The 27,440-nt window shown below is 36.9% G+C and overlaps 1 protein-coding gene across 1 annotated transcript in view; it reads right to left on the bottom strand.

Annotated features, from left to right (window-relative positions):
* The window catches only part of CNGB3 (cyclic nucleotide gated channel subunit beta 3), a 68,841-nt gene that overhangs the window by 5,339 nt on the left and 36,062 nt on the right, over positions 1-27,440 (bottom strand). Inside the window, exons 6-15 of the mRNA XM_075415902.1 lie at positions 26,765-26,973; positions 23,758-23,808; positions 21,628-21,714; positions 20,311-20,375; positions 17,223-17,345; positions 10,026-10,167; positions 7,934-8,093; positions 7,427-7,524; positions 6,268-6,351; positions 4,380-4,498 (exon numbers count right to left, since the gene is read on the bottom strand). Coding sequence (XP_075272017.1) covers positions 4,380-4,498; positions 6,268-6,351; positions 7,427-7,524; positions 7,934-8,093; positions 10,026-10,167; positions 17,223-17,345; positions 20,311-20,375; positions 21,628-21,714; positions 23,758-23,808; positions 26,765-26,973 — 1,138 coding nt within the window. The remainder of the gene's footprint in view (positions 1-4,379; positions 4,499-6,267; positions 6,352-7,426; positions 7,525-7,933; positions 8,094-10,025; positions 10,168-17,222; positions 17,346-20,310; positions 20,376-21,627; positions 21,715-23,757; positions 23,809-26,764; positions 26,974-27,440) is intronic.

Here is a 27,440-nt window from a genome sequence, read left to right as displayed (position 1 = left end):
GGGAAATTGTCACCACTGGTCAGGAATATGTAGATGCTAAGGACTGAAAAAGGCCTTGCTAGACAGAGACATTTATCCCAAGAGACACCTGCTGCAGGGACTGCATTTGTTTCAGTCCTCATGTGAACTTGGCATTTCCTCAATTTTATTGTTGAAAATTATTTACGTCAGAAGTAGAGCAGCACAAGTCCGTTGTTATTGAAAGTGATATTTACAATGAATGAATGGTTCTCCAAGAATTTGCATTTTCCTGAGTGAAGAATTTCTGTGGGACCCTGGTTTTCAGTTTTCTCACATACCACATCCCATGTTTGAATGTTGGCGAGTTGAAGGATATGGATTAGGAAGGTCTCTAAAGCTGACAGTTACAAATGTGTCTGCCAGGAAAAGAAGGCTATTTTGTTTCAAAAGTAAAGCATTAGACCCAGTTAGCAGGTAGCAGTTGGCTATAGGAAGGTTATCCACATAAAAATTAGATGTTGTACAAATAAAAATTAACTTTTTCATCTTGCATTAAGCAAATGAAATTAAGAGACTTCTCAGCTGTGATGATACGCAAGAGAAGTTGCATTTTATTTTTAGTACTAAAATTGTTTTGTCACTGTATTCAAGATCCACCCTAAAAATTTGTCCCTTAAAAGGTTCCCAGTGAGTTAATTTTTTTAGAGAATATTTAGTAATCTCTAATTTTAAAAGTTATTAATAAAGAATAGTCTGGACCCCATAAAACATGAATTAATACTTATCCAAGACATTAATCAAGGATATATAAATATTGATTTTAATATTAAATATATGTACAGATATATTTATAAATATTAGATCATACAGATAATGTATTATATTTTATTTATAAGGGATAGTAAGAGACCTCTGCAACTGTGTGTGCAAGGCTATTTTTACACATACACACACACACACACACACACAGAGTGTTTTTCTGAAACCTGAGACAGCAATCAACATATAAACTCAAGCTGAAAATGCAGACTATCATCTTCTTTTTAAACAATTCTGTACGATTCCTCAGATTGAATAAAACTATTTGCACAACAAGAAAAGCAGCTAAAGAAAATTACAAACAGCTTTTGAGTTCTGATGAATCACTTCTCAACAAGACATTGAACAATCGTTCTCAGGCTTTCCTAAGAGAAAGCTCATTTTATTGAGGCAGACTAGGACCAAAGAGATCAGCTTTTTCATTATGGTGATGACGTGAGGTGAATTTTGCAAGTAAGGCAGTCCTTGCTCAAACAGGATGACTAAGGACAGAATTACGGGCTTAATGATTGAATCTGTTTGGCTAGTGTGCTATGAGTTACATGATAGACCAAATTTCTGAAAATAACTACATTTGCCTTACAATGGTGCTTGATACTGCAATATCTATAATAATAGAGAATTTTTCTTTATTTGCCTTATATCTTTTACTCCAGCTGTTAGCCTGAAATGCTGTAATATTAGTATGAGATGATGACTTTCGAATACTTATGCTAGCAAATTTAGTGTAAAGGTATAAAGTTATCAAAGTGATGACACAGCTTATCTATTCTTTCTTTTTTAATAGCTGATCTCTGTAGGAAGCTGCTGTTTGTTGAAATTAGCTAATTGATCCAGGGAATGGTGTGTGTATCAGCTGAATGTGCATGGTTGTGGCGGCTCAGCTCAGCACTTAAGTGCATATGGAGACAACTGGTAAGTCAGGAAAGGGAAATGGGTTTGGATCTTGCTTCTGAGCAGGATGTCAAACACCAAAGGGCAGAGCTCATTGAAAAGCAGCAGCTGCCGCTTCATGGGAAATCCTGGGCCAAAGTGGAAAATACAGTCTTTCACAAAGCTAAATACTCCCTTTATTTTTGATTTTTAAAATAAAGCAACAACAGAGCTGAAAAGCTAAAGCTGAGACCAAACATTTAGAGATCTTCCTGTCAAAAAATGTACATATAACGGAGAAATGTTTTAATTTTTTCAGAATTACCATTTTCTGATAGGAATTGTTCTAGTGAAATAACAGTAAATGGATGAATGAGGACATCTGGCTAAAAGTGTAAACTTCTCTGGGCTAATGAAGTGTTGTGTTATAGTTGAATTTCTTGCTTTCTCAATTGTCTATACAGACAGCCTCTCAATAAGGCAGCAATCTGTTTGCCTCTGATTCTGAGATTATTTTGGTTCCCCAAGCTGATATTATCTATACAGGAAAGCAGTAATGAGGGTAACATGTTAATTGGAAGGCAACTCCTATTACTTAATCTGTTTCTGTAATAATTTTCAAGGGTGAAATTAGCAAAGGACTTGTTAGAACATTAGTTTGCATTTGCCTTCTAGCATTATTCAGGGAAATTTTCTGAAATAAACATTTTTTGTTTTCTTCAACTCCTTTGCCCTCAGAGACTTTTTAAGCATCATTTACATGCATTTTGAACAGAGTGAGATTAAATAGCAATTGTCTTACAAATCATGTAGTTAAACCACTTGGAATGAAGCTGAGATATTTCTCTAAACAAATCTTGAATCAGAAATCACAAGGATATCAGTCTGATATAAGGTGTTAAGCACACTGTGAATACCAACGGAAAAACTCAGTTGTGCTAAATGAAGCAGTATTTCATCCATTAAATAGTATTTTCTTCTTTTGCTTCTGCTATGCAGTATTCAGAAGACTTCGACAAAACTTTTATAGACGGGCGCTATACAAACTCATTATTTTCTAACACCTCGGCACAAGGAAGAGGGTAAATCTCTACCGATACACTTAGTGCTTCATGTCTTCACTTTTCTTCAATTTTGGAGATGTCTGCCAGTTGCTGTGTATTTTCTCCTTGGGTTTATCCCCTGCCTGTCATTTATATGCAAATTATGTGCGCCTGAACTGATAGGCTGCCGCAGTAGGTCAAGGATGAATAAAACAAGACTAGAAGAGTGGGGTTATAGCATTGCTGAGGGTTTTAGTGGCCATATTGGCAATTATGTGAAGAGTAACACATACAGGGAAATGAATCTTTAAAGGTCATTGTGTAGTTCTCACATGGAAACAAGTGCTCACCTGTATTAGATGTAAAGTTTTAAATCCTCTTCCTTGTTTTAAAACCGATCATTATAATTTCTCAGTTTCTCAGTTTAAAAAGTAAAGTCCTTGCTCCAAGTACAAGAATAATAAATATTTGAAAACTATGTACATGTGATATATCTGGGCTGCTGTAGCTTTTTCTTTTATCTTTTCGTTATTCAGCCCTTGATGAAAACCAGTGCATTCTCAGCCTTTCCACATAACCTAGAATACAGCTCTTTGTTTTGAGGCTTTGATCAGGTATCATACAGTCACACAGAGAAATACCTTTCAAATAACCTTCTCTCGAAGAGCTGATATAATTTCACTTTCCCATTCAAAGAAAACGGGCTGTATCTATGGGATATATCAGACGTTTTCCACTTGAGGTCTAAGCAAGTTCTGTACACACGTCACTGGATAAACACAAACGTTTTCCCTACCACAAAGGGAGTCACAAGTAGAAGATAAATGTAAACCTGGCACAGAGCTGATTACCGCTTTTCAAAAGGCAGATTAAAGCTACCAGCAAGAGGATTAACAGTAACAGGAAAGCAGCTGGAAGAAATCAAGAATCCAGTTTATCACGTGCAGCAGCACGTGTATTTTGTTACTTTTCCTCAGGCCAACCTTAGCAAGGGATGCAGTGCCTAACATCTAGCACTTGGTTGGCTAATTGGGGAAAGCAGCCTGTAAGAGTTAATGGATTTTGCGTAGCAACTACATGGAGAATATAAAAGACATTTGTAACCACCTGAGAAAAATTTTCTCCTCCAGATAAATTCCTATCCAAAAATCTGGTCTGTCAGCCTTTTTCTTATTTTGTCTACTCTTAAACAAATACTTTTTCAAATGTAGATGCCTGATTTTTGGTAACTTAATCACTACTTCAGCTGCTAAATGAACCTGACTTATTTGCTATTTTATTTTTTTTATCTCCTTTGTTGGAAATTAATTATCTTTTTTACCATCTGTTGTGTAAGGGCACCTTGTCTCACTATACAGGCAATAAAATGCATATGGTCCTGCTGTATTGCAGACATCAAAACAGGATGATGTGTTAGATCTTTTAAATGCTCAAGGAGAAATCTGTATATCCCTGTGTACCTTGCCCAAAACATTGGTCTCAAATCTTGCCAGATTAGTCTCTGATGTTTCATTTAGATTTTCCTTCACTTACCTGCATCTCCTTGCTTAGTGTCATCTTGGTCGGTCCTACCAACTTTCAAGACTCCCCATGGTAGCTGTCGTGCTTACCGCAGAGAAGTTAAACAACCACTGGTTATTCAACCAGTTGTAAAGAAAGTGTTAAAAATAGCAATGGACCTACCTGATCTCCCCAAATACAGCTCCTGCTCTGAGTGTAACCAGGGCTTTTGTACCATCAGGGCCTCCAAGGACTTGAACTTCACCCTGTTTAATGATGTACATCTCTCTGCCAATCTCCCCCTGGGCACACAAACACATAAAGATCCCATGTTTTAGCAAGGCAGTGGTTTTTTGTTAGAATAATCTGACAAACTGTTATTTCAATGTCTTTCCACTTTCTCATAAACAGATTTACCGGTATTATGGAGAAAGAAATGTTTGTGCTGCTTTTCCTAGCACTGAGCACAAGCACAAGGACTGGCTTTGGCAGATCTAGTTGTGATGTGAAACAATATTTGAACAGGAGTACGACCATCTAGGCCAGCTTGGAAGAAGAAGACTAGAGAATAATCAGGATTGTAGCAGTCATTTCTATCAACTGTTCTGGTGGAAACTAAAGTACTTCAGCTGTCTATTTAATAACAGAGAAATGCAAAAAAGCCTATGCTTCATGGTCTAAAAAGCTTCAGTTTTTACACTATAATTTCTAGTCACCATTTAGCTAATTAGAAGGAAAATAAGAAAAATAATCATTCAAAACTTTGTCTACTTTTATGTAATCATTGAATACTTTAAGAGATTATTACTTTATTTATTATGCTTTGTATGATCTACTAGGATTCAAAGCGTGACATCAGTATACACATTAAAAAGCAGGCAACCTGGAGTAACATAAGGGACTTCACAAATGTGATTGTAACAGTTATCACAACATTTCAATAAGACAGGCAAAGATTTTTTTTCTGCTCATGCAGCTGGAGTAACTGAGGCAAAGCTGCAATTTTATCTTAAAAGTGAAAAGGCAACAGCAACAGTCAGAACTGAAAATGTAGGACTTGCACTTCCTATCCCTTCACTTGCACCTCCAAGCCTGCGTGTCGGAGCCGCCTTGGTAAAGTGCGAAGAGGCCAACATACACCCAAGGAGGAGGCAGTTCCAACAGAAACCTTTTATTCCCTACTACTTGTTACAGCATTAATAGGATTACTGTGGTCGTTGGCCACATAGTAGATGTATCCAAGTGAGTGGCCTTATAGCTCGAATCAAGCTGGAATAAAATAATACTTCAATTTCTTGTAATCCATGCTTTTTGAGAATAGTTTGTATTTGACTACAAGATCAAGAACTTGAAGCTGTTACTGTCATTTTGTTATCTCTGTTGAGATGAGTCCCAGCTGCAGTCTAAGATCCTTTCATGCTGTGCACTGTACAAGCAAACACATCAAATTATTCTTCCACCCTTCCTAGACAATGGTAATTCTGGGACTGGTCTTCGAAGGGATGCACCAGATCCTTCAGTTCATTCACAAATGTTTACCTTCCTACAGCGTGGAGTCAGTGGGACTAACTCAGCATTCAGGAAGAAGATCATATGCTTAACTCTTGGAGGGAGTGCTGTAGGGAGTGACATGGGATGCAGTGTATTTTCTACATTCTTGGATAACTCCACTTAAGAGTTTCTGGAGACACAAATGAAGCCCAGGCAAAGCATCATAGATTGAGATCTGCAGGCTGAATTCGTATGTATATAAGTATAAAAAAATTAAGCTTACTCCATTTTAAATTGTAAAACTTCATGATGTATCATTAGATAAGCCAGATTTACAGTAAGTACTTTCCCATATTACTGTTATTTTGGTTTTGATAATGTAATAAAGTCCATGTTGTCTTGTTCTAAGTTGAAACTTGAAAGCACATTTGTTATTATTACACAGAATACCTTAATTACTTTTATGCTATCTAATTCACTCAGGATTAATTTTATTTAAATGACACTGTTGACCCATATCTGAACTCTTTTTCTAAAAAGCATGCCATAATTATTATTTCGAAGAGACAGCAATGCTCACCTTTTTGCAGACAAAGTCACCAGGTAAATACACAATGGATTTCAACCTTAGCAGCATGTCGTATATCATCTGGGTATCACATCCCTGTTAAAATAGTTAGAATTGGTTGCTCTATTAATCCAGTAACACAAGTGATTATTAGTGTTTATACTGGGCAGCAAAACCCAACAACACATGAATGATCCAGCGATTCATAAGTGGAATGCAAACTGAAACTGTCGTAAGGATCAGCTTTTAGAGCAGAGAAAAGACTGAAAGAATTGTCGTTTTGGGTAGTTATAAAGTTCCCTTTAGGTTGAACATCTCTTAATTTTTTGCAAAGTAATCTTCTGTAGATCAAAATTTGTCGTGGAAGCTCAGTGAATGCTATGTTCGCAGCTTGATGGGTCTCTTATGCAATTTTTTTTTTTTTATTCATCCAGGGGGAAAAAAAAACCTCAGATCATGTCAAATATTGATATGAATCTGTGAACCCCATGTCTTCAGCAAAAGTGGTGGAAAACGTGAAGATATGTAATGTTTATACAGAGATATTACATGATTTTTTTGCAATTAACCTTACAAACCTATTAGTGTTAAGGTTACTGTACGTCGAGACTACTTCTAAAAATGTAGTGTCTCCTTGGTTTTGTTGTCAAAAATCCATTCTTAAGTACCACATTTAAATTGTGTCTCTGGAAAATTATCTTGGTACCAAAGAGAAAGCTCCTATACACAAAAAGTTACTAAGAAGTAGCTTCTGCTACATCAAAGTTATGTTGCCAAAACACCTAGCATTAGTGGTATCTCAGGCAGTGCTGGACGATACACAGCAAGGCAGGGTGAACAATATTAAAAATTACATTCTTCTGTGTCTGAATCTTGAGATTAGTTATACTCTGAAATCACAGTCTGACCAGTTTTAATATGTCTATACAACAGGACTGTGTCTTAATCTGATTTCCTTTGTTTTGTTTTTTTAATCTCTGCTTTGACAGAAAAAATTCAAAGGCAGGCACTTGGCTTTGTCCTGACATGTCTTCATTGCCTGAAATATTTCTTAGACCTGTTTTGCCTTGCATATTAACAAACATGTTCTTAAGTGTTGCAAGATGCACAAAACAAGGTTTCTGTCTCAGGAATACCACACATTTCTGCATTCTCCTGTAAAACTACTTGCTTTGAATAAGTCAACTTTATTGACAATGGCAAAGTTCACATCTATTGCAATGGCTAATTGCATTTTGGTGGGCATCTGCTCCAGTAATTCTGATTCATCTGCAAAAGAACAAAAAAAGCAAACTCTGTTAGTTAGAATGTATAAAGGAAGAATGGAAGAATGTCCATAAAAATGAGCATTGTACAGAAAAATAACTTAGTGGAGCTATTCTAGAGTTCATGAGTTCAAATGAGGAAGCTGCTAATATGCTTTTACTAAGATACCGTCTTTTGAGTTACATATCCTGTCTAAAGTTATAACCAGAACATTATTTAAATTAACAGAATTTGTGAAATAGTAAGAGTCATATTGCTTTGGAGTTTTTGTCTTTTCTAAAGTAAATTGAATGTCCTCCTTACTTCTCGCATGCAATTCAGAACAGAAGAAATGTGAATTTCACCTTATATCTCTATATATACAACCACTCTCCCTTGGAGGTGCTATGTAACTGGAATTGGAAAGCCTTACCCAGCATTCCCTGAGAGTCCCACGTGTATTCATACCAGGTTCGAACACGATTTTGAACCCCTTTTGGAATAGAGTAAGTGTTCATATAGGAGACAGTGTTGTCCATACAGGAACGGTAGTAGTTCTGGCCTGCTGTAGCTGCTCCAATTACATCTCTCATCTGCAAACATCAGTAGTTACTACGTATTTCAGTAGAAATAGTCTTGATTTAAATATATTGTCAACAACATATAAAAAGAATGCAACACTTGTTTGCAACATCACTGATTAATTTTACATTCAGCTTCATGTTTTGAATAGGTGCTTCATGTGCTCTTTCAGAAGAATTACAGACTTCATCTAGTTGTGTTGGAAAGTCTACATTTATGATTTTAAAGCAATCGTTTGTGAGTTTTTAGCTTGTTCATCTGTCTTATATTTTTGGACGTGGATGAAAAATATAGATAATGCTTTTCTTAAAAATCCATAATAAAGCTACCCTGCGTTTGGTGTGCAATGCAACTCAGAAGTGAAGCAAACTGGGCTAAATTTCTCTAATAAGATCCACTGGCACCACTGGAATAAAGATCCTGCCACTGTTTAAATAGTGAATTAAATCTAGAGAAGTTCTAAGAATGCGATTTGGGCTGAAAGTTGTTCTTGAAGATTTTAGTGCAGGAACATCATTTAACATTCCAACACAAATGTAATTTAGTTACTAGAAAGTGGACGAGTTAATGTTCATAGATATTCCTTCTTCAAAAGCGTAACTATGTAGGCATGTTTTTAGTCAAACAGCTTCTTATTGCAGTGGCCAAGGATTAGTATGCCAGTGAGCTGAATCCTGCTCTTCATTACAGAGGTGCAGTTGATTGAAGTAGGAATAATGATTTTTAGACAAGTGTGCTAAACTAGGAATAACTCCATATTTTTAAGAGCTCTTTGTAAACAGGAGTTTTAACAAATTGCAATGAAGGTGTTTGTGTTAAGATTTAAGGTTTGAATCTGCAAATGACTATGCAAGTTACAAAAACTAATCTGCAGAATCCTCTTCAGGAATGGTGCTTTCATTGACATACCAGTTTAGGAAAAAACTATAAATATGCAAACTCTGAAGGTTAATCCAATATACTTGAACTCAATAGTTCTCCAAAAGAAATATTTTGTATGAGCTACTTTGTTTTATTTTTTGTAATTCTTTTTTGTGGATGATTTTTAAATCCTATAGGCAAGAGCCTGTTTTGTGACGATTCTCGCACTTCGAAACAGCAAGACATGCAGTTTTTAGCTGTTTGATTGAACTTTTTGAATTCTGTATTCAAAACAAAAATTAAATTCAGTTTTCATCTTTTTTTTTTTAAGCAAAATTCTTCCAATAACAGACATGTACAAATCAAAAGGTCTGGAATATAAGAAGACACAGTCTTAAATAGGAACTATGGCATTTGTTTGTCTGTAGGCAAGGTATTTTAAAACCTATGGATGTAAAGCCCAAGTTTAACAGTTACAAGCAAGAAATATTTCGGTTATATTCATTTGGAAATACAACTGATTTGCTGCACTATGGGCTTTTTCTTTTTTTCCTCCTGCCAAATGAGAATGAAGAGAAACAGAAAACACTTGATCTTCAGGTTAACATCTATATTGTAATTTATGGAAGAGAGCAGAACACAAGTTTGACAAAAATCATGGGATTTGCATTAATAGCATTCTATTGGCAGTAGCATCAAGCATGACTTCTTCAATAATTTGTACATGTTAATATCATGCCCACAAGTATAATTTTTATATCAGATTTAGTGGTATAGTGTGAATGTTAAGGACCTGTCTTCTTGGCTGTGAGGAAGAAAAAAGGAATTATACACAGTTTCAAGAATCATTCACATCTTGCAGATTCTTGGCTTTAAATCAGCTTGTGCGCAAAAGGGCTACAAAACTGGGAACTGATTAAATACATGTATTTGTCAGGAGAATTAGCACAGACGACAGTTAAATAGAGGGACATCCAGATGGAACCTAAACTTTTTCCCAGAACTAAACTTCATTAAATAGCATATATTATCACTACATTACAGTAATTTGAACTAATCTGGTTACTGATTTCTTTATGTACCTGTCCAATTAAGCTGGAGAAGACAAAGACACCCAAGAAAAAATTCAGGAGTTGAAAAATTATCTCAAACAGGGTTTGTGGTTCTGGAAGGCCACCGATAGTGATTAAAGTACGAACTGCCCAGTAGTAACACCTCAGATACCTGTGGATACAGACATGATTTTTGTTATTGGCTATAGGTACTTATGTGATTGATTAAAGTTAAGCATTTACCTTCCTGATTTGGGCCTTTCAGTGATGCCTTTCAGTCCAAAAGACCTTCACTATTTTTTATAAAGGGTTACGATTGTACAAATGATACAGTTATGTGAATCATACTGATTTGAATGTTCTCAACTGACAGCAAAGTAAGAATATACGGGAAATGCAATGGTTACTTACTGTTCTCCAGTAACTCTGTGCAGCATTACAGTAGACTTCTGTAACAAATGGCCAGGGTGGACTTTACAGCGTTAGAGTGCTACCAGTGAAGATGCCATCGTGTTAAAAGCAGCGTAAAAGTTAGAGACTTTGCAGAGTTTATCTGTAACATATTAGATGCACACACATCTGAAGCTCTCTTCCATGGATTCACTTGATGACACCAGTGTGAAGTCTTATGGTGGGCCCAACAAATGTAGTGCTGTCTTTGTCATGCCCGCTCATTTTCCTACCTCTAACCACATTGGTCTTCCTCCCACTCTGTCTCAGCACCCTTCGTTGGCTCTGCCTCCTGGGTTATGTCAAACAAAAGTTACAGGTTTTCACAATCTGCATGTTAATCCAGCTTCTCCAAACCACTTCACTTATTCTGCACTGAAGGGTTGAATCCTGCATTAACTTCTCTTAGTGGCAGGCTTCCACTACCCCTTCTGCCACCTTAACAAACATTGTCTTGCCTTCTTCATTACTTTCCCTCATGCTTGGGAAGACCTGTCTGTCAATGGCTACAAAACCACCTTGTTAACACCCTTGAAGACTTTTCTCAGAACTCTCTTGATCTAGAAGCCAAACATAGCAGTGAGCAGTAGTCAGTCACTAAGACTCTTCTTCAACATGTGGCTTATATGGACTCCTTCCCCGTATACACCTGCTGTTTCTTACTTCTCATACCTGAACCGTGAGCTCTTTGGCCAAATAATTGTGGTTCTGTCTGTACAGCCTGCTTTGCACACCCTTGTGCATGACAGAATACATTGCATTCAAGCCGTGTATTTCTATTAGGATGATAGCACAAGTATATCAAAATGACAAAGGACCTGTACAGAATTTTCATAGAATCATAGGTTGGAAAAGACCTCTAAGATCATCAAGTCCAAACATTTTGTGTTATTTTTTGAGGACAGTTGTAGTAACTCTCTTTCATATATATATGAAGCGCCTTCACATCTCTAAGCTTCTGTCTTAAATTTTATTCTAGAACATGACAGCACTAGTAATGTAGCATCCCCCATCCTGTGCAGCGGGGATGAACTAGTTCAAATCATTGTCCTGAATGTGCTATCATTTCTTTCTATTTGAGCTAATAAGTAATTGGTTTAGGAGCATTTTCAAAGGCCCCCTATTAATCAGAATTTGACTCCTAAGTCTCTGTACAATCAGATTTCAGGTTCTCTAATGATTAGGAAAGGAAGTCCATTTTCCTTATTTGTACAATGAGATTTTTCATGATTTAATCAGTGACTATTACTTCTGAAGCAATAAAGATTCCTTCTATTTGTTGAATTTTATTGAGTTTGACATAAAAAAAAACCCAAAGAAAAAATTTGGAGATATTTGTTTTGAAATAGAGAGTCTTGCATGCAGCTTCTTATACCCTGAATCTGAGGCCGTGAGATCTGCTTGCACACTTCAGATGTACATTTTTATTTGGTGGCCTCCACTTAAAAGCTCTTCTTTTACTAAGGTATGAACTCCACTCCTATTAATAAATGGTCCATGTAACAATACAATTAGAGGGTCAGTTTTGTGCAAATATGAGAAAATAAATTCACAATAGTGATCAATTCCAATGAGGGTTTTTATTTAAATCACTCAAATGTGTTTCAAAGCCTTTCACCTAAATTGTCAGGCTTTACCAAGCAATCAATTTTTGTTTTTCATTACAAAGTCACTTTTTTCTTTGTTCAATGATCACTTTTACCATAATTTTCTAGTTTTTTATTTTAAAATCCAGAACCGGCTGTTTTCATTCAGAGTCCTTAAATCAAAAAATTCATTTCAGATCTGCCATCATATCATTTTTCCTTGTTAGGGGTGCAAAACGAACAGCTGGATTACACCACTATTATATTCTCACTTGGATTCAAAAAAATCATCATCTATGCATGCTTCCAGCAAAGTATGTACAAGTGTCCACTTTCTCTTAGACTTCTGTAACAGAAATAAATAGTAAGAAAAAGCCTCAGATGTTTTGCAAGAATTGCAGATTTAAGCATAAAATGATATCTCTAGCTTGTCTGAGGGGAATTATAATAGAAAGCATATTAATATCATCTTCATTTGCACTAACTGAGAATGCTGTAGTGCTTGAAACATATATAATTTATGAATATAAAAGTAATTTACATTACCTCTGTGCTAGTTACTATAGGAAGTGAAAGTAATTAGGCAACTCCCTCACCTCTTGGATGCCAAGATTTCTAAGTGCACCATGACAGACAATATAATCTTAATTCTGGGAATGTCTACAAAGAATGAAAGCAGCTCCTCAGAGCAATTCAGGGGTCGCCTTCTTTGCAGTGTTGTGTATCCAAAATGTGAGAGATTTCTTTCTGATCTGCCCACCCTTTTCTGAAGATGTAGTTAATACATAATATTTTTCAGTAATTTTATTTCAAAAGAAGCTTTCTACTGGCAAAGTCACATGATATTCACTATCTCTTAGGCACAGGTTTTATATTTTCTCCATTTGTGCAATTTATTGTTTTTATTTTAGTCTGAAATGAAAGGTACACAGTGGAAATATAAAGCAGCTTTCTTCCCTAAGAAGGGGAGAAATGAGATTGTAAATTTTGTTTAAGGAGAGCCAGAAAAAACAGACTCCTATTTCAACTGTATTAGCAGCTCTGCTTCCTACTAGCTAGTGTCTGGAAACCATCATTGCTCACCATACGGCTTGCTAGCCTGCTATAAAATTACAGTTAGAAGGAAACAACATGAGACAAGAAAGGGATTTTCCCTCTGCACAACATAGAGAGTGTGTTTATCCTTCAGGCAATCAAACTACTAGATTTTTCCCTAAAATAACTCCTAGGTAGAAAAACATTCAGAAACACTGCAAATAAGATACTTTGTAATATTATGCCAATAGACATATCTCATTCATAAAACTCCATTTCAAAGTATGCTAAACTTCTTACATGGTTTTGGTTCCTACAGATAAATCAAATCTTTGTGCATGTGGCTATCAAATTTTAAGGTGGTACTCACATATTCATGTCGGCCCAGTGAAGCGTGATTTTGGGGCTAGCACATCTGACTCCTCTCAGATTACCACCAGGATGGGTTTAAGCAGAGTAAAGAAGAGGCCTTTATTATTGGGTACTCTAATGACCTCCTTCTTGGTACCTCTTCTTCCTGACTTATTCATCAGGTGGCTGTGGGTATGATGATCTCAGACAGGACTGTGCAAACTACAAAGCTTTTATCTAAAAAGTATGGCTGCAAGTAGTAGGTCTGAAAGCGTGAAGTCTGACATACTTGGGTTGGGCTGCACATTCACAGATTGTCTGGAGGCACAGAACTGCTTCTGTACAGGAAGCACTGCGAGGGGACACATCAGACCTGTTGCAAGCGCGATGTATAGCTGATACCCAGGAGACACCTTTTGAGATATGCCAGTCTTACTGTACATTGGGCAATGCATACGAAAGAAGTAGAGCTGTTCTAGACAAGTACAGTGATCATTTTCTGGGACTTCCAGATATCCACTAAGTCTGTGTCCGGAGTGGGAAAGCAGCAAGCTATACAGAAACATCATTAGGATGCAAATAGGTGTTTTGATTAATAAATATGACAGAGAATTTTGCAGACTACTTGTGGATGATTTGCAAACAACAGAAGAAATATACCATGAGCAAAGTGGAATGATTTGTTTTGCCTAAATTTAATGATGACCTGGGGGGTTTGCATCGGAATTTCAGCTCCCTAGTTTTAGCTTCCATTATAGGCAGTGCTGAAAGAGCACAGATGCTTCCATGGAACAATTCAGAACAACATTATATTCCTGCCTTGAATCGCTTTCTAGAGGATTTGGCCATTTTCCTGAGGAATTAGGGAGACCAATCTCTTACTTAGGTCGTTAAATTAGATTGCAAATAAACACATATAGTTCAAATTGTTCACTTAGCTATGATTAAGAGACCTGTTCAATATCCTGCTGCCATGGTTACATAGGCTCTACACTACGGTCTTGCATCAGGGATAACATCCTTCTTCATTAGGAGAGACTGAGGTCTGTCTGCTTAATTACACCAAGCTCATCAGTGCAGTTTTAATGCTGGGAACACCTTGTGTGCCCAATTTGGGTGCATTTCAAGGGGGTAAAGTTGACCGCCTTTTGCACCTCAGGTCATAGGCTTTGACTGAAGGCTGCAATGCCAAAGACCTCAAATCTTGTTGGAATGGCACTACCACTTTAGAGTATGGACATGAGCTAGAAAAGAATACAGCTAGCAGAAATTTGCAAGAAGAGCTACTTTGAAAATTTTGCTTGTGGTTTGAGTGCTGTGTACAGCTGTTTGTCATAAACTGAAGTTCATCAGTTAGTATGCCTTCTCAGGAACATATGTAACCAAATTGATAAGAGAAGCCATTGTCTGTGTACTGGTTTTAGCCTGGAAAGGAAAAAAAAAAAAGATCCTAGGAGTTTTGATATTTTTAAGAACAGTTTTGGCCATAGCTATCAACATTTTACAGACCCAGCAGGGATGCTGCATAAAACATTCATGCCACCAAATCATTGCCAGATCATTTGCTTTGCATCAGTGTAATCTGAGCCCACTAGAATTTTGATTTATTTGTCAAACTGCTTACTGTCATTTTTTTAGTTAGCTAAGAAGCTATGTTTGTCTTATCTTCTTTCTGAATCTGTTCCCATTCTATGTGAGACCAAAGACTTATTTTGATTGGCAACTCTGTCTGCTGTGTGAAAGCAAATTATATCTGCACTCTTGTGCCATAATGTGTACTGCAGCTCTGGTCACTTTTTCTGACAGATTTTTCTCAGATTGTTCTTAATTGCTGCTTTCCAGAGAAATAAATATACCTAGAAGTATCTTGTCTGATATGTCTAAATTCACTTTGCATCTCCAATAAGAACTCCTGTTCACACAATGCCTCCCTGTCAAAAATCCCAAAACATTCGACAATCAGATAATATGTCATGCCTGATTCTCTAAGGCGATGACTATCCCATATAGAAGGCGTTTGCTGTTAGTGGGATACCAAGCTAGACTTTATGGAATGCAGCTCAACAAGGGATACTCTGTGGGGTTCCATGTACATGGGACCGTATAATCCAGTATGAGTTAGATACAGGCAAAAGAATAAAGTCATACATTCACCAGCCAATGCCAAGACGAAGTAGATTAATGGCTTAATGATGCTTAAATGGATGTGTTTTAATACGTATTTTATTTCAGCATCTCAGTTTAATGCAGACCTTGAACAATCAGTTGATTATTATTGTTTTCTTTATAAAAAATTCTGCCCTAAATCCCGTGTGATTTCAGCGTGACATCATTTGAGAAGTGCTTTTGTCTCCTCATGGAAAAAATATCCCCAAATATTAAAAAACCTGACTGTTGCCTCTGAGCACAACTGCATTGTCTGTGATCAAGCTAGAAAAGAATTTCTACTGATTGTTTCCCTGAGTGAATGTAAAATTTTCTTGTCTGTGAAAAACAGGAAGACTTTCTTGCCTGTTCTTTAGGCTGTTCTGAAGAAATATTAAAACCTTGAAGACTAAGTGCTCTACTTTCAGAGTTTTCGGGTTGCGCAGTCTTATTTTTTAATTATGAGGCAAGTATTCCCAAGAATGACATTAACAGAAATAGCTATAACGGAAATTTGTTCTACATTTTCTTGTCAGATTTCTGAAAGCCTTGATCCTGCAAATAAGTACCTGTGAATAACTTCACTTACTTAACTGTTTCCACAGAGGTCCAGGAGCCTGCTTGCACATGTCTGACTGCAGTACTCCAGCTGTGTAGTTTAGTGATGTGTGGAAACTTCAGCCATGTCATTTTTTTGAGAGAGAACCCTAATGATAATGACTCAATTCCGCTTTACACAAAGTGTAAAGGCTATTTTGTTACCGTTCAAGATAGCGACTTCACACAAAACTCGTGAAGTCTGACAAAATTACAAGCAAGAGGAGCATGTTTCCAAGTGAATTGTGAAAAGTCATTTAAAGGGTGATTTATGACAGCAGTAATACATTATATGCAGTTTTGCAAAGAATGTAATTAATGAATAAATTGAGCTTCTGTAACTTTAACTAAATTATGGCCTTTGAAAGAAATGAATGTTCATACATCTGAACCTACTAGATATGTTTTTATATAACTACGCACAAAATATAATATGATTTTGCTGTTTTCTCTTGTTCCCTCTCCCTCATCTTAAAGACTGTGTCTTACCTGGCACCCAGCTGTTGCTGTCACAAGGAGTTTGTGGAAAAGTGTGTCAATGTCCATTTCTCACACTGGAGACACTCTGCCACAAGTTTAAGTATGACCTTCTCAAAAGATTTGAGAAAATGGGTGGAATGTTTTCAGACCAATCACCATGGTGTTTAGAGGGACTAAACTTTAGCATTTTAATGACACAATGCCGTGTGGCAGAAAAAAAATCCGTGCCTCTGATTCCTTTGAGGGAATGTTCTGCAATCCGTCCAACAGTTCGCATGTGCATATGCAATCAGTAAGTTTAATTTATGACCCTTGTTGCTTTCTAATGTTTAATTAAGATACAGCTTAACACTGACTCATAAACCTATAAAAGCTGAAAGTGGTGAACTGCTTATTCACTGCACCTGTGCTTCAAATACGTGTTAGTAATGAAAGCTGCTAATCAGCAGTCATGGTACTAAAAGTTTGCTATCCTAGCACTTGTAAAGTAAGGGCATACCCTGCAAGCAAAGGCATGGGAAAAGGAGGGGGATGCAGAAAGCAGCAAAATAACAAAAATGTCTTGCAAGAGAAAAGGACTTACATGTTTCCTTTGCCATCGTATACCCATCTAGTGCTGCCAAGTCCTTCATAGTCTGAAGCCCAATAATACAGGCATGCATTAAGGTGCAAGATAAACAGCAAGTATCCAGTTGTTCGAATGACCCTGTAAAAGTCAACAGATTCCTGTAAAGCAACTTATTTTTCCTTCCTTTTAATATGGAACCCACTGCTATTTTGGATAAACAGTGCTTATATTGAGCATCCACTAAGCAGTTCCCCACCTGTACTGACTCTGTGGAAAAAATAGCTGGCAGTAACCTGTCCAAGGTCAAATAAATATCTTCCCTAGAATACTTGACACAGAGTAATTTTTAAATTACGGTTCCCTAAGGACTTTATAATCCACTTCTTTAATTGACTATGAATATGTACAGAGATTTGAAGCTGTATTAATGAGGCTAGAGGGTTAATGTGTTTGCCAGACTGTTCAAGATAGACTCTAAACTTGTGAACCAAAGCCAAGAAATGTCTGAGGTCAGAAATTAACTCCTTTATAAAAAGCTGTGTTAGGAAGCCTGCAGTAGATCCACTCAAGAGTATGATTTAGTGACTACAGCAGGAGTTATACCATTCCTAATCCCCGTTCTTATGCTTATGGCCAGTTCTTTGAAGAACACCAATGATGAATTACTTAAGAACCGAGCAGCTTTCTGTTTAATGCAAGAATGATCTCATTGTTTATCCTCTGTTCAGTGCACGGGCCTCAAAAGAAAGATCTCCTGGATTTAGCTGTCAATTTTCAGACAGGCAAGGCATAAATAAGGAGGAAAAGTACAGGACTTGCCTAAACACAGAGAGGTTGGTACATACCAAGTTTATCTGCTACAGCTAGAATTCAATGCAGTTTGCAGTGCATAGTAACTGAGTGTATGTTTTTATGAAAATTTAGGTATTTTTTTTCTACCACAGAACTCAGCAACGCACTGATGGGAAAGCCTATAGATAATAAAGTGTCAATACTGTTAACACTATGTATGCTGAGCAATATTGAAGTTCATGTGCTCTACCATTGTTTTTCTCCACATCTTCAGCAGGATTTAAAATTGCATTTTATTTATGAAGAATGCTCTGTTTCACACATTTCAGGTTTCTGGTCCCTTAAGAATATGAGGTAGAAAATGGATTCAATTTGCAATATTTACATTCTGCAGTTTATATTCTGCAAGTGATTTAATACTGGAAAATGTAAGTGGGCCTGTGATCAGGATGACACAAGCATCAACACACAGTCATGGCACTTGACCAGTACCATGCTACGAAACTGTCTAAATTAAAAAGGCAGAACAACTTTGCAGAGTAACTGTCTCTATCTTTCCAGCTACTTCATACATTTTACAGGACCAGTGAGATCTTGCTGTGTGCCTCTCAGCATTTCTGAATGAGCACCTGCTCTGTTTTTTGACACACAAATCAACATCACAGCCTTCAAAGTCAGGGTATTTTGTAGATATACACATCTCGTTCCCAAATTGCCCTTTAAACAACCACTTCCCATTCCATACTTTTACATGGTGTGAAACTGTATCCCTTGCAAAATTGCCTATTTGGGTGAAAATGGGTTTGCTAATTTGTTTCCATTTCCTTGAAAGCCATATACATACACTACATTACAGTTACATGCAAGCTAATTACTTAGTTCAAAACCATCTCTATTAACAATCCATATCTCCCAGTACTCATTGCAAATATTGTAGGAGATACAGAAAAGTCGTTGAAAAACAAAGGAAGTAATATAGAAAATAATTAATTTATTTTTAAAGTTTTCAACATTGGAAAAATTTAAAAATGTAATCAAGAGATATGAAAACTCATTCTTTTTAATGAGATCAGAAATTGGAGAAGATAGGGAGGTAGTGATTCAGAAAATGAAAAGCAAATTCTTCCTCTTGTGGAAACTGGGACAAGCCTTCTCTTGTACCAAGAAGAATTTAAAAGAATTAAAGAAACCCAAACCAAAAAAGACTCTTCAATAAATGGAAGGAGAGGGCAACATTAGAATAAGCTTTGTGGAGGTCAGCATCTCAAAAATGCTTTAGCAGATCTTTCAAACTTCAGATTTTTTTTTTTTTTATTTTTCAGGTACAGTAAAATATGAAACAGATGATGTTTCAAATGCCTTTTCAAATTAACTAGTTTCTAAATCACATAAAATACCTCATTTGCAATGCATAAATACCAAGTCTACCATTTCTGTGCAATAATCTCTGAAACAGAAAAAGATGGTAAACAACATTATTTCTGCTTAATTGTATTTCTGCTGCAGCAGCACATAGGAACCATACATGCTCCAAAACTGGGGCAGGGGGAAAAAAATAGTCACTATAGGAATTGCACAGGATGAACTACGGCTGATGGCACAGACAGTAGGCAGTAACAATGGTGGCACAGTAGAGTTCATCGAGCATCACTCACATTTACTGCTGAGGGGCCTGTGAAACTTGCCATACCCGTGTGCACGGACTGCTTGAGTTGGTTCCAGTATTATTCTGCTTGAGTTGGTTCCAGTATTATTCCAGTCAATGCAGAAGGTGAGACTATAGTGCAGCGGGCAACAGTTATAATCACTGTTTGACATCTGTGCTGAATTGATTCTCATTCCAAGTCTAATCCATGTAGTGGAGGATCAAGTTTCTGTATATGCCAGTTTCATGGTGAGAGCGTATTTGAAGGATAATGTTGACACAAGCTTAAGCTCATGACTCTTATTAAATATAAATAAACAGCTACTGAGGCACTGCTATCAGGAACCTAAAGAAACCATTGTGTAGCTCTTTCACTAAAGAAACTGCTGATAATTCTGATCAGCTAAATTTTGTCATGATCCTCAGTTTGCTTAATGTTTTGCCTGAACCAGGCCAGCTGAGCTGAACTAGATTTTGTATGTGAGTGAAGCTTTACATTTAATATTTTAATAGTTACCATAAAGATAGATATTTAAAAAAAAGCTTAAATTGCACAGTTAAAGATGTATCATATTCCATCTGGTGCTTCACTGATAAGTCATGAAATCAAATGAAATCCATTCTATGCCAAGCTTTGCATGCTACAAGAGTTTAATAAGCACATACCTGTAGATGTATGCTTTGTCCAGGATAGCTTCCAAACGATCATTAAACTCAAAGAAGGTGTTATGCTGAATGGAAAACAAATGAAAGTAAACCAATCGCTATTCCTCACTGCACATTTTTTTAAAGATTTCTGGTGCACAGACATTAGTTCACATACACATTTTGAAAATAATGGATTTTTTGGTAGTCTGACTTTCTTTAAACGTTTAACTAAAAAGAGAATTGCAAAGCAAAGGTGAGAACTGAGTTAAACACTGTTTGGGATGTTAATCTGATTACAGAAATAATCTTGCTGTTCAGGTCAGACTGCTGCAGATAAATGACTTCTACTCCCTCGAACAAGAATAATTGCTTGGGCAACTTTGTCAGAGAGAATTACACATAAAAATCACTTTTTACTCCTTCTGAAATTCCAGTAATTCTCAGTAAATGGTCATATGTATCAACAACCATATACTACATAATACTGCATAGGAACAATTGCTGCTGTATTGAATTCCTCCTGTCAATTATTTGTAGTTTACCTTTAGTGATAGCCCTAAATATTCGCATGTCACTTTTTTCTTTATTTTTGTTCAGTACATGTCTGTTTGCCTAATATGAGGTAGTGTGTATCTTTTCGTTCTTTCATACTGTTTTGGTTCTGATTTGTGGAATTTTTAAGTTTTATTGAAAACTGAAATGAAGAGCACCCTCATTGTATTCTTAGAGTTCTTATTCCCTCTCCAACTTTAAATGAAAGCAAATTCTTTGTTGATATATTGCTTGTGTGAAGGGAAACTTGTTTAGCCACAGAGTGGCCTGCTAGGTACCATGAAATGCAGGGAGAGGGCTGCTCTCTAATCCCTCCTCATCCCCTTCATTGCACATCTCCAGATGTCTTTGGTCTCGATAACAGAAGTGGGTTTATGCTTGTTAAATATTCTGTGTATAGTTTATGTTGTCCTTAAAATTCCCTCCCTTGCTTTTAAGCATCTGACATTAGTAACAGAAGGGTAAAATACATTGGCATTCATTAGTGATCTTAATTTTTTTTTACTTTGTAAAGTAAATCTAATTTAAATAATGGATACTAACCATCTTTAATCATTAAATACCTTTGAAAGTAGGAAATAATAAAGGAAGAAGAAAAATAAGACAATAAGGGCTTCATTTGGCTAGATTATATCTTGTATTTTCTGTTGTTTTTTTTACTATTGTTGTAGCTTATCTTGAAGATTTTTTCCAGTTTCTAAATTTCATATTCCTAAATATTACAAATTGGGCTGTAAAAGCATTTATGTGTGGTTAGCTATCCATCACTAACACAGATCTTACCTTTAGCATCCTATTTGCTCTAAAAGCTGGGTTAAATCCGAAGAAGAAGTACAAAACTTCAAACGGCAATACTGATATCACATCGAGCTGTTGAAGAGCATAGAGGTCAATTTAAACTTCACAATAATCACAATGCATTTACTTGCTGTCAAAAACCTACTTAGATTGAATCATGATTGAATATAATATTTGAACATTCAGCCTGCTAAGCCCATAACTTCCAAAGTACTGGCAGGCAAGATTATCTCTTTGAAAACACCAACAGCTTCGCTCTGCCCTGCTTTTAACTCCCCTGTGCCTGAGGTTTTCATCTGTTTCATGGGGATTATTAACAGTATCTCAGATATTTGAATACTAATGCATTCTGTTATTTCAATTGCGGTTCTGACAAGACTAAGAGGGTAGGCTTGTGGCTGGTGAGTGGAGATGGGGACAGCTCTCCACAAGCAATTCTTAGCAATTCTACAGCTGGTAAAACCAGGCTGCCTAAAGCAATCTGGGGGAACACGATGAATTAGACTCCTTACTTGCAACCTGCAGAAGCTATGTGTGCCGAACAACACATTCATCACAGGATGACAGATTTGGATTTTTTTTTAAATAGATATTGTCTTTTGTTATATTTGTATGCTTGTCCTTCCCATATCACTAAGATTTTCAATATTTCCCTGCAGTGCATCAGCTGTGTGATTTCTCTTCTTATCTGCCTAATTTTTTCTTTCCAAGAATTCTGTGGAGAGTAGGAATACTATTGCAAACTTGGCTTTGCCTTTTTAATGATCTTGTGATGCCTTGCTCTGTTGCTGACATAATTTTGGAAAAAATGAGGGATGTGGAACTGTAGACTTCATCTCACTGTAATCAGAAATGGCTTTGCCTTGAGAACCATATCTTCTGTTGGCAGCAGCTAGCCTGCAGCACTGACTTTTATTCCATGCAAGTAAGATGCAGTTAATACCTGAACCCGGTGAAAAAAGAAACCATACCAAATAAATGATTGAGGACAAACAGCCTTTTATGGCCTCTCTCCATCTCTCAGACACATGTCTAAGAGGAGGCAAAATTTAGTCAGAAGTGCTTTGATTTCAGTAACTGTTAATTAGTACTTAAACATATGACAAATTCCCAGATTATATCTATACCTTGTATGTGGTGAGAACACTAAAGTCTCATTAGTTTCTGCAGAAATCAAGAGCACTAACCTTACTGCAAGTGTGAGCTTAAAATAAAACCATACATATCGACTTAGTTCTTTTGCTGTATGTTTGATTCTGTCCAGCTCACTTACCTGTACAGTGTATGTCCTGCACTTTTGGATAGCTTAACCTCAAGTGTATAAGTAGTGATACCACAGTTCCTGAGACTTTAACTCTTAAACAAGGCAGGTGCAAAAGTATTAACAGCAGAGGAGGGGGGCAATAACTGAGATTTCAGAGGTGTGGGCTCAGTGTCACAGAGCTGTATGAGTATCAGGAATTCAACAGACTATATATCCTCTGTCGGCAAAAACAATATTTAAGAACGAAAAATTTTCCTAAATCAAATGCATCTTAGCTTTTGCAAAGTGCAACGAGCATCAAAAATGTTAGTCTGAATTTTTGTTTACTTGTGTGAGTGATGACTTTTTCAGTACCACACATATGAGTTCACTGACAAAATTCCCTGCTGTAGGCAAACATGCTTCAGCAAGGGGGTTGGACCAGGTGATCTCCAGAGGTCCCTTCCAACCACTACCATTCTGTGATTCTGTGAACACAGTTAGCATCTAACTTCAAGACTCCTTATTTCATTTAATGAATCTCTGGCAAACTGTGACTTTGTCTTTCAGTGTGTGCAGGGATGATGTCGCACAAATCCATCAAACCAGAGAATTTTATTAATTCTATTTTATTAATTTATTGTTATTCATAATTATTTTTTTATAATTACATATATAATTATTCTGTTTTGCAATTAAACACTGTTTACGAAGAAGACAGTCTTCAGCTGGTGAGCACTGACATGCCATCAAGCCAATGCTTTCTGGTGATGTTCTTAAACCAACACTGATCTTCAGTGAATGACAAAAATCTTGTGAAATCCTACAGCCAGAACTTCAATATTAACATCAGTAATGCAGCATCTGCTTACCCGAAACTTCATAGAACTGTAGTAGAATTTCTTCATTTCCACTCTGTCTGACTACAGCGACAACAAAAGGAGAAAAAGACATCATCAAGAACAGAATGTCAAAAATGAGCCTCTGCTACTTGACAGTAATAGTAGTTCTCTTCTGATAGTAGGGATGATGACAGTTATATTAATGATCATCTAATAGCATGAATGGAGAAATATCTGTAGGAAGAAGTAGTACTTTTATTAGACCAGATTTTATTAGACCTACTTGAAAAAAATCAGTTTTGGGGTTTGTCTGATCTTTTGCAAGTCTGGCTGTTGGTCTAGCAAAATACATTATGTTTTTCTCAAATCTTCCCTCTCAAGACATCTGTACCAGTTGGTGCTTGACCCAAATCCCTTCAATTTCAGGGCCAAAAATTCTGTTTCACTTCAGTAGTTCCAAGAAAAATGCAAAGAACATTTCTGATGGTGCAGAACAAAATTAGGTCTTTGAAAGTTAGCATTACTATGCTAGTGTTATTAGCATTATAATAATCAACATTGCATTCATTAGTAATGATAATGATTAGCAATTTATTTTTAAATTGCTCTCCATGGGAACTGATGTTAATGCCTTAATAAGGAGGGGTAATCACAACGGTCTAAAGAAATGTACCTATTATTACACTTTCTGTATTTATACCAGAGACAATTTAAAAATAGCTTTAAAATCCTAAGGATATTTCCATGCCAATTTTTCACTATTACCAGTTTAAGCACTAGACTAAATGCAGAAGATCAGGCAGTAGATGATCTCTTCAAGTACTAAAATCTATGAATTGTAGAAACAGCTTCAAGGGAAATACAAGGCAAGCTTCCTACTTCAGAGTTTTAACCTTGTTCATAAAACTTGAGTTTTGTAGGATTTAGGCAAGCTTGTCAGTTATTGAACGTCTTGACATGGAAAAATACATTACACTGCATTGCATTTAATATCTATTCAAACTATATTTGCACAGTTTTATCTGAGATTCATCTGTAAAGGTATTGTTAATATCTTGTATGCACAATGTGTAAAATTTTATGTAAAAGCACTGAACTAAAGCTAGTTCCAAATTACATTTGAGGATATATAATTTTGAATTTTCTGTCTGTTGGACAAACTTTCTGCATTAGTTTTTTTTCTGTAAGAAGTTAAAGAATCAGCAGTAGGGAAGATTTTAAAGAAAAGTTAATGTTCTAGATGCCCTTTTGACATATTAAGGGCAAGATTTTACCTTTTTTCAGATACTTCCTTAGAGTGTTATTTTGCATTTTTCTGTAAAAAGATAACACAAAAGTAGTAGCAAGAAGCAAAACTGAATGTAAATATTTTTCCAAAATAAAATATCTCAAATAAATTATTTTCGAAGCATCCTGAAATTACAGGGATTTGGTCTTATTTTGGCAAGAATCCCACAACCTCACAATCTGTAACAAAACACATACCCTGTTCAGCCCTAGCAGAATATGCACTGTCTTCAGCTATGATTCCTGCACAAGGTGAATAAAAAGCTGAAAGATTCACACAAATGTACAAACACATGCATACATGTATGAGTCCATTGTCATATAATCACTGGTTCCAGTGAAGCTGCACAAATTTACTCCTGGTAAGCAAGAGTTTTATGCCTGTTCCGATTGCTCTTTTTAAGAATGTAGACAATGGATATGTTTCCTTCTTCCAAAATTGGATCATAGAATTGTAGAGTCATAGAATCATAGGTTGGAGAAGACGTCTAAGATCATGGAGCCCAACCATCCGCCCAACAATACCATGCCTACTAAACCATATCCTGAAGTGTCACATCTACACATTTTTTTAAACACCTCCAGGGATGGGGACTCAACCACCTCCCTGGGCAGCCTATTCCAATGCCTGACCACTCTTTCAGTAAAGAAATATTTCCTATTATCTAATCTAAACCTCCCCTGACGCAACTTGAGGCCATTGCCTCTCGTCCTATCGCTAGTTACCTGGGAGAAGAGACCAACACCTGCCTCACTACAACCGCCTTTCAGGTAGTTGTAGAGAGCAATAAGGTCCCCCCTCAGCCTCCTCTTCTCCAGACAGAACAGCCCCAGCTCCCTCAGTCGCTCGTCATAAGACTTGTTCTCTAGACCCTTCACCAGCCTCATTGCCCTTCTTTGGACACGTTCCAGCAACTCAGTGTCCTTCCTGTAGTGATGGGCCCAAACCTGAACACAATACTCCAGGTGCAGCCTCACCAGTGATGAGTACAAGGGCACGATCACCTCCTTACTACTGCTGGCCACAGTATTTCTGATACAAGCCAGGATTCTGTTGGCCTTCTTGGCCACCTGGGCACACTGCTGGCTCACATTCAGCCAGCTATCGACCAACACCCCCAGGTCCTTTTCTGCCAGGCAGCTTACCAGCCATTCTTGCCTAAGCCTGTAGCATTACATGGGGTTGTCGTGACTGAAGTGCAGGACCTGGCATTTGGCCTTGTGGAACCTCATACAGTTGGCCTTGGCCTATTGATCCAGCCTCTCAAGACCCCTCTGCAGAGCCTTCCTAACCTCGAGCAGATTAGGACTCCCACCCAACTTGGTATCATCTGCAAACTTATTGAGGGAGCACTCAATCCCCTCATCCAGATCTTTGATGAAGATGTTAAACAAGATCAGACCAGACCGGAGCCCTGGGCAACACCGCTCGTGACCGGCCGCCAGCTGGGTTTAACTCCATTCACTACCCCTCTCTGTGCTCAGTCATTCAGCCAGTTCTTTATCCAGTTAAGAGTACACCTGTCCAAACCATGGGCAGCTAGTTTCTCCAGGAGCATACTGTGGGGAACAGTGTCAATAATAATAATAATGGAAAGTCAGTGAAGAAGAACATAGATATCCTTTGACAAATAAAAAAACTTACATAGATTTGACATAGCAGGAGAAAATGTGTCAAATTAGAGGGAATTTCTATAATATACCTTAACAGACAACTAATGTTCATGGAAATCCCACTTCCAATACTTACTATTATATCTCCACCTTTTAAAAATTGCACTCTGGGCTGGAAAATCAGTAAGTCGCACAGGTAGCAGATATCACAAATGATGTCTATGATAAACCAATATATTGTATTACTTGGGGTTTGATACGGAAACACGAAGCGAAGGGGAATAAACCAGCAATTCCAATTATAGGCAACTGTCACAAGCATGAGCCATGCTACGTAACGGCGATCTAAAAGAAAAAACATTGAATTTACAGGCATGAACTTAGAATGTTTTCTCATTCTTTTAGACACATTTATTCTACTGCAGTCTCTGGGAATATTTCTGCCCAGAGCAACCAACCGTTCTCCCTTGTTCAACAGCACAGGCTGTGAAAGTGATATAGATTGGAACTAGGAGTCACACAGAGAGATTGCAAAAGGGAAAAAAGATAAGTTTGTGAGAACATATAGAATTTAAGGCATTGGAAGAAATGTGATACATTTTTGCATGCTGGTGGTGTATGATATAACTGACAGAAGAATTTTTTGGCCCTAATGAAAGGGACAAATTCTAGATCAAAGATCAGAGGACTTGGGTTTTAATTGTGGTTGGTTTGCATACCAGCTTTGTGCATACCATCTTTATAAATAGTCACTCTTCATGTCTTTTTTCTTTTTTGAACAAATGTTCTTTAGGGCAGGATCTATGCGTCCC

Source organism: Opisthocomus hoazin, chromosome 3 (assembly GCF_030867145.1).
Source record: "Opisthocomus hoazin isolate bOpiHoa1 chromosome 3, bOpiHoa1.hap1, whole genome shotgun sequence".
Taxonomy (NCBI): domain Eukaryota; kingdom Metazoa; phylum Chordata; class Aves; order Opisthocomiformes; family Opisthocomidae; genus Opisthocomus; species Opisthocomus hoazin.
This window is presented reverse-complemented; position numbering and strand designations above follow the sequence as displayed.